The sequence below is a fragment of the Salmo salar genome, chromosome 26 (assembly GCF_965601325.2).
Source record: "Salmo salar chromosome 26, fSalSal1, whole genome shotgun sequence".
NCBI lineage: Eukaryota > Metazoa > Chordata > Actinopteri > Salmoniformes > Salmonidae > Salmo > Salmo salar.
The window spans coordinates 15641054-15655512 of record NC_138316.1 but is presented as its reverse complement, the minus strand read 5'-3'; the positions used below and the strand labels follow the sequence as shown (position 1 = coordinate 15655512).

Here is a 14459-nt window from a genome sequence, read left to right as displayed (position 1 = left end):
AACGCAGGAGTGGATTCGAGACAGGTCTCTGAATGTCCTTGAGTGGCCAAGACTTGAACCTGATCGAACATCACTGGAGAGACCTGAAAATAGCTGTGCAGCAACGCTCCCCATCTAACCTGACAGAGCTTTAGAGGATCTGCAGAGAAGAATGTGATTAACTCCCTAAGTACAGGTGTGCAAAGCTTGTAACGTCATACCCAAGGAGACTCCAGGCTGTAATCGCTGCCAAAAAAGGTGGTTCAACACAGTACTGAGTAAAGGGTCTGAGATATCTGTTTTTAATATTAATACATATGCAGAATTTGCTACAAACCTATTTTCTTTGTCATTATGGGGTATTAACGAGGAAAAGTTTATTTTTATTTTTTTATCAATTTCAAAATAAGGCTGTAATGTAACAAAATGTGGAAAAGATCAAGGGGTCTGAAAACTTTCCGAATGCACGGTATGAGACACTTTAGGAAAAGCAGGTGTCAACCAGCACCTCAGCCAGCAGGGGTTGACTATCTATAGACTCAAACACCACAAACTGGTTTGAAGGGCAGTTGGCTTGGCTTCAAGAGGAAACAGTATTTGGGTGCAAAACAAACTGAAGCATGCTTTAACCTTAGAAGGAACTATGCAAGGCAATCTCAACAGTTAGGTGAAGGTGCCCACAGGGTAAGTACGACAAACATAAACCTGTCCAAATGAACAGCATGTAGAAAAACATCCCACCACCCCACCAGACAGAGCCTCTAAATCAGTGTCACACTTCACAAAGGAGCTTCAAGCAATCCTGGAAAGCTAGCTATACCAACCTAGTCATGACACAGTGGCCTCATTTGTCTGAAACACAGTTGTCTATCAAACCCTAATGAGTAACAGAAAGTTCCTGTGTGCAGGCTTAGTTTAACATCCAAGATCACAGTATGACACCCATTAGAACTGGCAACGGGAAGGACTGAATGCAATGCATAATAACAACCAGAGTATAGGCTAGTGGAAACAAGCCAGAGAATATGGTGGAAACAATGTGATGAAAGAATCATAACAAATGTGTGGTTAAAATACATTGGCAATGTGCAAAGCACAAAAGCAAACAAAAACTTCAGCTGCTAATTGTTGGAAAGAGATTGACCAACAAACAAACTCCACAAATCAAAGCGTGGTTGTATAGATATATATATATTTTTTTTTTAAAGAATAGCTGAGTGGTGAAAATGTCCTTGGTGGTCAAAGGAGGGTGCTTAGGGCCTTTGTTGGATGTATATGGCACCACGGCTGGTGAAAACAAAGCGTCATGGCCCCGTGGTGGACGTCCTCTTTGGTTAGGTCTGCTTTTCTGTCACGCACTGCCCCACGTCCCCCTCCCCCTTCCTGTCGCTGCATTTCAATGTAAATGGGACGATTGAATGGCTGCAGCTGCCCCGTCAAAAGGACAGCAGAGCTGAAGGCCCCAGCTGAAGGTCCCAGTGATTGAGATTCAGCCAGGCCACGCTCCCCCACCCACCCCATCACAGGGGATATACGAGCCCACAACAACCCACAGGCAATTCAACTGGCTACTGCTCCAATTCTCCAGCACAACTCTAGCCAGTAGCCTAAACTCATTTCTAAAATGGCAGTCCTCCACCCAAGCATGTTTTTTGTATGTGATCGAGAGGCATTTCAAAACGCTGGATAAAACTCTGCTCACTTAGAATTTGAGCAACAGAGAGAGAGAGGAGAAAAAAAAGAAAGAATAAAACATTTAAGAGTGAGGAGGAGTGATTGAAGCAAGGCAAGCAATTCCATGTGAGCTGAGCTTGGCCTCTTTCTGCCCAGACAGCAATAGAGGACACGTCAGAGCTCTCCTCTTTCAGGGGCTCACAGGCAGTGAATGAAGAACTGGCCGGCCAGGCCAGCTACAAAAGGACATTCTCAGTGCCACGTATGGATAAAACATCACAAAGTGCTCAGCACATCCAATCAAAACACCAACTGTTGTCTTCAGCTTTATACGACCACCCCCCGTGATCCTTCCCAGCTCACATCTGCCCATGTTAGCAATGCTGTAGCCCTCCCCCACACTCGAAACAGTAACTGCTCTCTCATACGCAAACAACTTCTTGAACATAAAGTGCTGCACTTTTTGGGAGGAAATATACAACAGTATCCATCTGTAAACAAGGAAGCAAAAGCCCATCATTAAAGCGTTTGCGTCATGACAATGTTTGGAAAACAACGTACTGGTCTCTGAAAAATAACACTGCGTGCCTCTCACCTAAAAGCAATAACAAAATGCTCTACTTCAAGTGTGCCCTTAACAAAAGATCAAAAACAAAACGGTTAAAAGTTATGTTTTAAAAATGCAGCAAACCAGAGGATGGGAGACCCGTTCCCTTTAATCTAAGAGTCAAGGAAGAAATATTATCAGAAGTGCTGCAGTGGAAGACGTGAGCAAAACCTGTGACCAGTAGAGGAGGCATCAGACACAGGACTACCCAAACCCCAAATGAGGCTTCCCTGTCCGTGGGGCAGAGCAGGGAGAATGGGACACAGCCATGTTGTTATTTGTGTGTGTGTGTGTGTGTGGACGGGAACCAATTTCAAAGAGGTTTAAATGGCATTTGACGGTCCAGAGAGATTGCGCTAGCTGGGAGAAAGCTATAAAAGATTTTTTCTTGGCAGTGTCAAAGGGAACAAAAGAGAAGCAGGAGTAGACATCCTTGTTTGCCAACAGACCAACACTCAGCACTGGGGGAGAGTTTGGTAGGAAGAAGCCAGACCGTGTGAGGACTTTGAGCTGTATTCTCCCTGTGCCTATACACAATGGGTTCTTCTTTCCCATTTCAACTAGAATAAGTAGGTTACGTCAACAACACGCACCCTACTGCTGCTTATGTCAGGCACTGTCAGTACGGTGGACCCACATAATGTTGCATGGTAAGCATTTCACTGTTGTACTCGGCACACCCGACAAATAAAATTTGATTTGATCAACAAAATGTAAAAGCTCCATTCTGTGGGCACAGAAGCTTTTGAAGCACTGCTGGCCAATGTGGAACACTGGCTATACCTAAATAGTGTCCACAGTATTGGTGGGGCCAGCTAAATGACTGGGTTTCTCATCATAACAAAACCTTCCTTCCCACATTCAAACATGTGGCCTGGAACCAGAGTAAACAAAAATAAAAAAAACATTGTGATTCAAGATCCAAAAGCTTGTCAGAGCTATGACTCAAGCCAATGGAAACAATTGCCTGTGTATAAACATTGTTCATCTTTAGGTGAGCAGTTTCTCAGCCCTGTATGTCACAACAAGCGTGGCGGCAATGCAGCTACTGCACACTGACCTCAGGGCAAAAGCGTAGAGAGAGGATGTGGTGGGACGAACCACAGACAGTCGCAGTTCTGATGTTTTGCTGTGTCTTTCCTGCACTGCAGGTTTAGATAGTCGCACACAGCAGCGACGTAAACACAGTAGAGGGCTGCAAGACGGAGGAAGTACAGACTTGCAGAAGCCACGCCACTCTCCTCTACACAAGATATAACATACCAAACTGAGCAAGGCCGTCCAATCAGACTGCCAGAGAGGCATTGTGAGGGACGCTCATTGTTCCCCACCGCGATTTATATTTGTACCCGTTATTAGCCTACCTGACAGTGCTGAAGGTGTCACGTTACACACTGTAGGCAGGAGAGGGCACAGTGGGACCATGTCAAATAGTGGCTCTGCCATGACCACAAATAGGCTAAAGCTCAGAAGACTTGGGCTAGGACACAACAGGAACCACGGTATGTGAACCTGAGTAAAAGAGGTTCACTTAGGCAGCTGAAGACGGGTCACACAGGATGGCTGCCTTGAACAGGAAATCGTTCTGAGACATCCCAGCTCTCAACACAGCTCCTGACCTCACTGACCTAGGCAGGACACAATTTCCTGTCTCAGGCTTACACACAACACGACACTCTGGTGAAAATCTAGGCTATAAAGTTCTCCAAAACCTCATCCTAAAGCTGAAACTAACATGGGGAGTGTACAAGCGTATACATCAAGTAACTTCTGTTGTACAAGGGTACTAGGGCTACATATTGCAGAAAGTTCATTTAATACATCCAACACAGAGCCAAGATGTATTTACATCAAAAATGAAGGGGGACGAAGTTGCAAAATAACTACAGAAACTAAGATACATGAAATTGGCACTTCCAACATCTTGACAAAGGTGGTGGGGATTATATGCATTGCTGCGTCTGCAATGAATTTCAATGTGAACGCCCAACAAGCCGAAGAGCTCAGACTATCTCTGTAAGGAAATACAGCCAGCAGCTCCACTGCAGTGTTTTCAACAGAACTGATACTGCACCAAAACGTTATCAACCACAGTCTACTCCAAGTAGAGTGGTCGTTTGTTAGGAACCTTGCCCTTCTTTTCATGCTCTCCCACAACCAGAAGTCAAAGCCTTACTGTTGTGACTTCTTGTTGACTTGAAATATTCATACCCTTCCACAGCCACTCAAATGATAGAGCCTGTCAAGCAATGGTTTTGGCACTAATATGAAAACACTGCACACCTGTGTTACTTTAATGACAACCATAATGATGTGCTTGTTAGGACAGAGTAAATGACACATTTCACAGTAACTGTGTTAATACATTACAGTAAAATATTCGAATCAAAGTACCAATCCTGGATCCATGGACCATGAGTCGACCAGGAAAACACGTTGCCAAATCGAGAAGTCAAGCAACTTTGGAGAGCACTAACGTTCATTTATTATGAGGCACGTCTTAGTTGATCTCACCACTGCATTACACATCAACATAACCAATTATTTCATCCCATCTCAGTGTCTTTTTCCAAAAAGAAATAAACAGATGAGTTGTATGAAATAACGTCACTGGCAGTGATGCAATATCCCCTTGAAGATGGTGTTATTCTTTTTTCTTCTTTTTTTACAAAATACATCAATCGTCGAAGAGAAGTGTAGGCTATTACATGGATGGCACTGAAGCCATTCAAATACATGTGAGTATATCCCAACTACCTATGCAACTACATATCTAGCTATAACATTAACAGCCTATGTAGGTCAACAAACGACTCGCAGGCTAGTTAGGTAGTATGCCACACTTCTCGCCTAAATTAAGTCCTTACCTGTCATCTTACTAGTTAAACGCGTACGCAGTTAGAATGCTGGGTGGGGGGGTGGGGGGGGGGTCATCTAGCTTCATAACACATTTCTTCGACTCGAGCATTAAACCATGTTATCTAGTTAGCTTAACAGCTAAGGCTAACGGTATAACTAGCTAGCATATCGAGTAACGTTATTCGCAGCTAGCTAGCCAACTAATGTTATTGTGTCTTACCTTCAACAGAATCCGAGTTACGTCGACAAGCTTATCCCCGATATTCCTGTCCGATGCTTGTTTTTCCCATTTGAGGCCCTCTGGTTCAGCAATCTGCCGTCCGTAGACATCCGAGAAATGCTGCAAACATCTCAGTTGAAAATCAGACTATTGGAAGCTAACGTTAGCAAGCCAGGCTAGCTAGTATTTCTAGGCTAGTGCTAACTAGCTTGCTAATTCCTGAACACCAACAACCGACAGAGAAAGCTTCAAATCTCCTCGAAAACGTCCTTGTACACTTTTTATTTTGTCACCGTGGTCTGAATTGAAGATTTGTATGCTCAGTAATCAAAACTGGAGCATTGAAAGGTAAACTTAAAGTAGCTAAAAACGATATTTTGTTTCGGCTTAATCTTCTTTAACGACCCCTTGCAAACTGTTTCCAGACGGGCTTTGGCTTTGATATGCGTCTGAAGGAAAGAGAAAGAGGCCAAATGAAACAGTGATTGTGATTGGCTCTTGAATGTGGGCGGGTACTATTTGTGCACCGATGAAACCGGCGCCATTATGGATCAAATCAAAGTACTAAATCTACATTGATACAATAATATGAAGGCGCGAACATGGTTGACCGAGTACTTCAGTTTCCATGGTTGGGGACCCATCTCCATTATACAGTTGGGAGAGCAAGCAAAGGAAATGGAGTACGAAGGTTGGGTGCACTTGACTTACCTCGCCCATCGTGATGGAGTGAGACACCTCATATCGTATTATTATCATTCACCTGAACAAACATATTATTGCATACTTGAATCTTATCGTAGTCCTACTCATGATGTCAGTTATAACCAAAGCACCTTTACAGGTAACTAGCACCCTAGTCTGACCCAAATGTCCAGATCACAGGTAGGACAGGTCTGAATAGCCTATTTCACTTCCAAAACACTCTTTCTCAGTGCGATCATCAATACATGATTTCTTACCGTTGACAACTACAGTCTCAATATCGTAATGTTGTTGATGATGATGATCTCTGCACACTTTGAAAGTGAGACGGGTTTGGGTTGTTTGGTAATGCATATCGATTGCACCCATTGAAGAGCGTCCTCTGCTGGGCGACAACATGACATGCACGGAGATGTAAGAAGCGCTATCATTGGTTAAGATAAAAAAAATATATATTGAATCTATTTCCTCATTGGCTTATTTAAATGTTCGTCACGGTGATAGGATGGGCCTTTATTTTCTTTCAAAACATGATTTGTTTTTAGGTCCTCTACCATATTAAATGGACATACACGTTGTACTGCATGCTTTTAGGATAACTTTTTTTTATGTGACATGCTTCGTAAACAACAGGTGTGGACTAACAGTGAAATGCTTACTTACGGGCCCTTCCCAACAATGCAGAGAGAAAGAAAATATAAAAATAATTGTAAATAGTAAAGTAAAACACATAATAATATTAGATACACAATAAGTAACAATAACTTGGCTATATAGAAGAGGTACCAGTACCGAGTCCATGTGCAGGGGTACAAGGTAATTGAGGTAGATATGTACATATAACTAGAAATAAAGTGACAGATAATAAACAATAGCAGCAGTGTATGTGATCAAAAAAGTTTATGCAAAATAGGTAAATGCAAATATTTGGTTAACTATTTAACTAATCTGTACCTCTATATGGTTAACTATTTAACTAATCGTTACCGTTTGCCATGCGGTAGCAGGAGAGAACAGCCTATGACTTGGGTGGCTGCAGTCTTTGACAATTTTCATGCTTTCCTCTGACACCACCTAGTGTAGAGGTCCTTGTAGACTATACCAAAAATGATATACTCTGTGGTACAAGACTGAAGTAGAGCAGTTTGGGTGCTTCCTTGGTGTCCACATCACTAAGGATCTATCATGGTCCAAACACACCAACACAATTGTGAAGTGGTCACGACAACACCTCTTCCCTCAGGAGGCTGAAAATAATTTGCAATGGGCCTTTCAGATCCTCAAAAAGTTCCATAGCTGCACCTTGACTGGCTGCATCACTGCTTGGAATGGCAACTGCTTGGAATCTGACTGCAAGGTGTTACAGAGGGTAGTGCGTGTGGCCCAGTACAACACTGGAGTCAAGCTCCCTGACATCAAGGACGCAGCTATGGAACTTTTTGAGGATCTGAAAGGCCCATTGCAAATTATTTTCAGCCTCCTGAGGGAAGAGGTGTTGTCGTGACCACTTCACAATTGTGTTGGTGTGTTTGGACCATGATATATCCTTAGTGATGTGGACACCAAGGAAGCACCCAAACTGCTCTACTTCAGTCTTGTACCACAGAGTATATCATTTTTGGTATAGTCTACCAGGCAATTTAAAAAAAATTTAACCTTTATTTAAAGGTCAGATTTTGTCTGGTATTTCTTAGGCAGGGCAGCTTTTACAATCACAATGTCATACACAAACCTTTAGGAACAAGAAAACAACAACAAAACTCTCAAAGCTGTTTCACCATGATCTTACTGATAAAAGTATTAGAAATTTTATTTATTTCTAAATATAAACACAATGAATGCTCGATGCCATAGCTACCTCTGGTGGCTACTTTTGTAACTACAGCAGAGAAGTCCATAGAGACATTATTTAGCATACACAAGAGGCAGATACAGTAAAATACAATGATGTATCAGCGCACAAACACATTGTCAATAATAAGTGTATTTTTGTATTTTATTACAGTTAGCATCTATTCTTTGTGCCATTTTTATCTCAAGGAACGTGTTTGCGGGATGTGAAAATCCTGCGCAGGTAGAGCGCTCATGAAGCAATATCGTGACGTAACCCGATAAGGGTCAAAGGGCCGTTCAGTACTGAATATTTTATTTGATGTACTGTAGCTACTGTAACTGTGAGCAACAGGAAAAGGTCCTAGTCTAATATTAGTTTATTGACAATAAATTCTATATTTTCCGCAAATTGAAAGTTATGTCTATCTCAGCGTGAACATAGAATCAAATCAGATATATAGATACTCTTTGGTCAAGGGATACGTATCTCTTGGGGTTAAAGTTCGGGGTTCAGCAAACACTTTTTAAATGTGTCAGGATATCTATGTGCTTATTTGCTCTCGTGGTCAGCCTAACAAGGAATTGGAATACCTATTTAATTCACTGACCTTGCTTCAATGATACAAATTCGTTACCAAAACAGAATGATGGGTACATCTACATTTCAGAGCATATCAAAGGATTTGTGAACGAAACCTTGTCGTTTAAGATACATAGACAGTTGTACATGTACTGAGGACGGATCAGTGTAAGGAGTGATATGTCTTTAATGTAGCAAACCATATTTATTATACTTATGTTGAATAACAACAGCTAGCTAACTATGTAGTTCTCTTTTTTATAACAAAATACCGCGCTGACCACTGCTGCAATCTCAAGGTCGAAAGCCTATTGTCATTACTGACGTTGGCTAGCCAGGTAGTGAATGCACTGTTAATGGTGACCATGTCAGTTTTATTAGCTAGCCAGCTATACTGTAGTTGTATCTAACCTGTGCGAATGTTCGGTAGCCTAGCAGGCAGGGAAATGGCAGCTCTGCGACGTGCCAGTTCTTGTAGAAATTACAAGACGATAATATGGACGGTGTCAGGACGCAGCAACTGTCAATTTGTCAACAAGTGCCCAAACAACGATGGCGCCAAACTGCAGCTATCGACATGTATGAACTGTAAAATGTTATCATGCTCACTTCGTCCATTGGTGACTCAACCATATAATGGCCTCAACCCTGGGCTCATTCAGGTTAGTTGCCTGTCTTTGTTTCCACCATGACAGTAGCTGACTGTCATTCATATCACACATAAGTACATATCCTTTGTCATGTACTTAGCTACTGTAACTGTGAGCAACAGGAAAAGGTCCTTGTCTAATATTATGTTACCACTTCTTTCTCCAGCAACTGCTACACAGACCCATGAGTCCCGGATTGACTGCAGTAAGTAAGCTACTGATCAAGAACAGCTTGTTCAAAAACCCTGTTGGCCTGTGGAATATTTTAGGTATGCAGCCACCCCCACCCACTAATTTGAAGATGATCTAATATTTCCCAGTCTGATGACACTGACTAGTAACCTATCATTGCAGGTTCCACAAATAATTTCAGCTCATCTCAGTCTAAACAACAAGATCAAAAGAACAGTGATGGACCCAAGGGAAAAACTCCAGAGGAAGATGAAGGTCAGTAAGAAACCTCAACACAGCATTGCATTCAGGCTACAGTCCTTTATACTAGCTATCTTGTGCCATGATGACACAGGTGAGTTGTTAGCTGCCCCTCTTAGTTCCCCATTGTCTTTCAGAGGAGAAGAAGCGGCGGGAGCAAGAGGATCAGATGTACAGGGAACGTCTGCGCACTCTCTTCATCATCGCCCTCGTCATGAGCCTCCTCAACTCCATCAATACCAGCGGGGGAAACATCTCCTGGAATGACTTTGTCAATGAGATGCTGGCCAAGGGTGAGGTATCTCGTGTGCAGGTGGTCCCGGAGAGCGACATGGTGGAAATCTACCTCCACCCTGGAGCAGTCATCTTCGGAAGGCCTGTACGTTCCTTTTCCTCATTCTAGAATCTGGACACTGATGTACAGTATACCACCAAGCAGAATCAAGGGGTTTGCCAGTTAACTTGCCTAAATATTCAGATAGTTTTTTAGAAAGATGAGCTTGGTCTAATGCGTTTTCATTTGTTGAATCAATATCTAAATTTAGCTTTTTAATTAACCAGAAAATCAATAGTTATTGCTGGTTGCTTATCAATGTTAGCTGGCTAACTCATTGATCCTACTTTGTAGTCTACCCCTCAGCTTTTAGAATCTTGATACATTCCATCCCCACTTTAATGTTGCGATGGCCATGTCACCTATTTATAAGCACAGGAATCTAGATGATGTTCAGTGAAATATGCCCCCCCTTCACACGCTTCCTCCATCCATCTGTGTGCAGAGGCTGGCTCTGATGTACCGTATGCAGGTGGCCAACATTGACAAATTTGAGGAGAAGCTCAGAGCTGCAGAAGAGGAGCTGAACATTGACGCCAAGGACAGGATACCAGTCTCCTACAAGCGCACTGGCTTCTTTGGAAAGTGAGTACCTGACTCTCAACCAACAGATGTATCTGTGATGTGATCATGAAAGAATGAATATCACATTCATGCCATGGTTAGGTAATATGTTTATACCGCAATAACATGTAATATGATTTTCCATGGCATTGGTACAATGCTGCTTTTGTCTCTGTGCACTTTACAGTGCACTTTATGCCCTTGGAATGGCTGCCATTGGGGTGGCAATCCTGTGGTATATTTTCCGCCTGGCCGGCATGGGTGGAAAAGAGGGAGGCTTCAGTGCATTTGTAAGTAGGGGCTGTTGAACTGTTTTTTTCTTTACTAGTGGTCTTAGCCATTTTGTTGTGTTTCTCATGCTTGTCTGTGACGTGCTCAACAGAACCAGCTGAAAATGGCCAAGTTCACTATTGTGAATGGCAAGTCTGGGAAGGGTGTGAGTTTCAAAGATGTGGCGGGCATGCACGAGGCAAAAATGGAGGTGAAGGAGTTTGTTGACTATTTGAAGGTAAGATGGAAAATGTAAAGAGGTGATTTGTGTGACGGTTATTAGCAATGTCACCAGGTACCTCAGTGTCTTGCTGACCCCTGATTTCTCTTGGCAGTGCCCAGACAGGTACCTCAACCTGGGGGCCAAAGTCCCTAAGGGCTCCCTGCTGCTAGGGCCCCCAGGCTGTGGAAAGACTCTGCTGGCCAAGGCTGTGGCCACAGAGGCACAGGTACCCTTCCTGGCCATGGCAGGCTCTGAGTTTGTGGAAGTCATTGGGGGTAAGATTTGCACTGTTTCCAATCAGAAGTCATATCAGTAATCACTTAAGTTGTCCAAAGAAGACTGCAAGGTGGACAGAAAGTCAAAGCAATAATAAAGTATCTTTTGTCTGTAAGTGCAGGTCTTGGTGCTGCCAGGGTGAGGAGTCTGTTCAAAGAGGCGCGTGCCCGAGCTCCCTGCATCGTCTACATAGATGAGATTGATGCTGTGGGAAAGAAGCGCTCCAATAACATGTCTGGCTTCTCGAACACGGAGGAAGAGCAGACCCTCAATCAGCTGCTGGTGGAGATGGACGGTGAGGAGGGGGTTTGTTCTGAGTTACACAAATGATCGTTTTCCGTTACTTCGTCACGGTTATCAATCTCTTTTATCATAACTGACATGTGAAGGTTTAAGTATTTTTTGGGGGGGGGGGGGAGAGACATAATATATGTATCTCATGTCTTTTTTTGGGGGGCTATTCAACAACATTGTTTGCACTTATATACTGTTTATTACCGTTCTCCCAATAGGAATGGGCACTACTGACCATGTGATAGTCCTGGCCTCTACAAACCGGGCGGACATTTTGGACAATGCTCTCATGAGACCAGGGAGACTGGACAGGCACATATTTATCGACTTCCCCACTCTGCAGGTACAGTGCCCTGTCCTCTGAAGGTATCTATGTCCAGAAGATCTCCAACGTATTACCTGTGCATGAGCTGTTTCCTTGTGCATTTCAGGAGAGGAAGGAGATCTACGAGCAGCACCTGAAGATACTCAAGCTCACCCACCCAGCCAGCAGCTATTCCCTGCGTCTGGCAGAGCTCACCCCAGGGTTCAGTGGTATGTACACACATGGCTGAAGTTAATCAGTGGGTCTCTCCCACACTCACAAATACAGACTATTATAATCTGGGTGGTTCGAGCCCTGAATGCTGATTGGCTGACAGCCATGGTATATCAGACTGTATACCACAGGTATGAGAACATTTACGTTGGTAACCAATTTATAATAGCAATAAAGCACCTCGGGGGTTTGTGATATATGGCCAATATACCACGGCTAATATACCACACCTCCTCGGCCTTATTGCTTAAATGGCACCCCTCTAAAACAACTGTATATTCACTTTCTTGTATGCTGTCACTAAACATAGGCTCACAGTTTTCAGAATACACTGATTTACTAACGGGATTGTGTATTACTCTCTCAGGGGCAGACATTGCCAATATCTGTAACGAAGCAGCCCTGCACGCTGCCAGGGAGGGCTACAAGTCCATCGACACCTTCAACTTTGAGTACGCTGTGGAGAGAGTCCTAGCCGGTACGAGGTCATTACGATGTCTATGAATGTCTGCCACCAAATTTGTTGTGGTAGAGATTGATTTCTGGTCCCTTATTGACTTTCTCTGTTTGTGTACAGGAAGTGTGAAGAAAAGTAAGATCCTGTCCAAAGAGGAGCAGAGGATTGTAGCGTTCCATGAGTCTGGCCATGCCCTGGTTGGATGGTTGTTAGAGCACACAGAGGCACTCATGAAGGTGACACCACCTCCATAGCTGTCTGTCCACTAATGTCAGTGTGCCTTTGCTCAATGTGATATTGTTGAATACTATGGAGAAATGAACAGGACCAAGAACATAGTAGATGGCCATATATTGTACAATAGTGATATATTCGCTGGTTGTCTTGTTTGCCAGGTGTCCATTGCCCCCAGGACCAACGCTGCCCTCGGCTTTGCCCAGATCCTGCCCAGAGACCAGTACCTGTTCTCCAAAGAACAGCTGTTTGAGAGGATGTGTATGGCTCTAGGAGGAAGAGCCTCGGAGGCCATCACCTTCAACAAGGTCACCACAGGTAGGCTGTCTGACCATTCATCACAACATACACACACCTATAGCATTCAGTCTGTGAGACGTTTTTCTCTGCGCTAGGTGCCCAGGATGACCTGCGCAAGGTGACTCGTGTGGCCTACTCCATGGTGAAGCAGTATGGCATGTCCTCCAGTGTGGGTCAGATGTCCTTCCCTGAGACAGAGGAGCAGGGGGCTGTCGGACGCAGGCCCTTCAGCCAGGGCCTCCAGCAGCAGATGGACCACGTAAGTCTGCACCCGTGAAACAGTACGAGTAGAAGATGCCCCTGTTGTAAGTTGACCTGTAGTTCTGTTCACTGGAGATAACCTTGTGAAGGATGGCTTGTATTTTGGTTCTTGCAGGAAGCTAAGCTGTTGATAGCACGTGCCTACAGACAGACCGAGAAACTGCTTCTGGATAACAGAGACAAGCTGATAATGGTAAGACCCTCATTCCACATTTGTTAGCCATATTTTTGTGTGGCGTGGTGTCTACATAGCTACCATCTTTAAACACTCATGCATTATATTCCATTGTCAAACATAACTTTGCTTTCACAGTTGGCTTTCTCTGTGTGTATTTTCAGTTGGCCAATGCTCTTCTGGAGCGGGAAGTGGTGAACTATGAGGACATCGAGGCTCTGCTGGGACCCCCTCCCCACGGGCCCAAGAAGATGATCGCCCCTCAAAGCTGGATCGAAGCGGAGAAGGACAAGCAGGACACAGGGGAGGATGATGAGCCACGCCCACGTCCTCGTAGGAAGGACGATAATGATGAACATCTGAACCCGAGGACTGTATGACCCGGTCAGTCTCAACACTCCTCTGCAGGAATCTGTACACACACTTCTCCAGCAATATAATGTAGGAGGACCAGAGTGCCTCTCTGTGGGGCTGCAAGTTTCCAGTACACAAATCACTATAAACAGTTAAGTGCCACCTCACCTGCTTTTCCTGGTGGATATCAGTTCAGTTTGTTGATCAATGTCCATTCACTACAGTGAGGTGTCTGTTAGTGGTGAGGAACAGTGAACTCATAGACCTTTTGAGACCAAGGGTCCTTTTTCACTTCCTTGGTGGGCCTTTTTTTAGGTTTGAAGAGTATTTCAACCATACTCCGGGTAAGTGGCACTGAAAAGGATGCTTCTGTTTGATTAACTTGGTCTGGGTCAGCCTTATAGCATGGCATAAATGGTGTACCAATAAAGGTTGTTCATTGCTGCAGTGGATATGCAGTTCATTGTATTATGGGAAGAATCCTACCTTGAGTTGTAAAATGGTGATTTGCTCCAAAATCCCTGTGATGCTCAGGGGTGTTTAAATAAAGCTTCATTTCAACTGTCCTATAGTTGCCAGCGCCATCTTGTGTTCTGTTTACCAAAGTTCAATATGACTTCAAGACAATGTCCTCTATTTT

The 14459-nt window shown here is 43.8% G+C and overlaps 2 protein-coding genes across 5 annotated transcripts in view; one reads left to right on the top strand and one right to left on the bottom strand.

The window, feature by feature from the left end:
- LOC106587256 (ankyrin repeat domain-containing protein 11) overlaps nucleotides 1-5795 on the bottom strand; it is a 148135-nt gene extending 142340 nt beyond the window's left edge. For all 3 annotated transcript variants that reach the window (XM_014175490.3, XM_014175493.3, XM_014175492.3), the window contains exon 1: nucleotides 5340-5795. The gene's annotated coding sequence lies outside the window, so the exon portion shown is untranslated. The remainder of the gene's footprint in view (nucleotides 1-5339) is intronic.
- A 2388-nt stretch (nucleotides 5796-8183) lies between these two features.
- Nucleotides 8184-14385, top strand: spg7 (SPG7 matrix AAA peptidase subunit, paraplegin). 2 transcript variants are annotated; one of them, XM_014175494.3, is made up of 17 exons: nucleotides 8184-9119; nucleotides 9274-9376; nucleotides 9462-9554; nucleotides 9677-9918; nucleotides 10319-10458; nucleotides 10625-10727; nucleotides 10820-10945; nucleotides 11043-11205; nucleotides 11328-11501; nucleotides 11719-11843; nucleotides 11932-12034; nucleotides 12406-12516; nucleotides 12616-12731; nucleotides 12891-13047; nucleotides 13125-13288; nucleotides 13406-13483; nucleotides 13630-14385. In XM_014175494.3, the coding sequence occupies exons 1-17, from the start codon at nucleotides 8877-8879 to the stop codon at nucleotides 13843-13845; spliced, it is 2457 nt and encodes an 818-aa protein (XP_014030969.3). In that variant the 5' UTR covers nucleotides 8184-8876; the 3' UTR covers nucleotides 13846-14385. The 2 variants fall into 2 exon arrangements, with proteins under 2 accessions (XP_014030969.3, XP_014030970.2); XM_014175495.3 differs by having other exon boundaries at nucleotides 8185-9119; nucleotides 9274-9312.
- The last annotated feature ends 74 nt before the right edge of the window (nucleotides 14386-14459 follow it).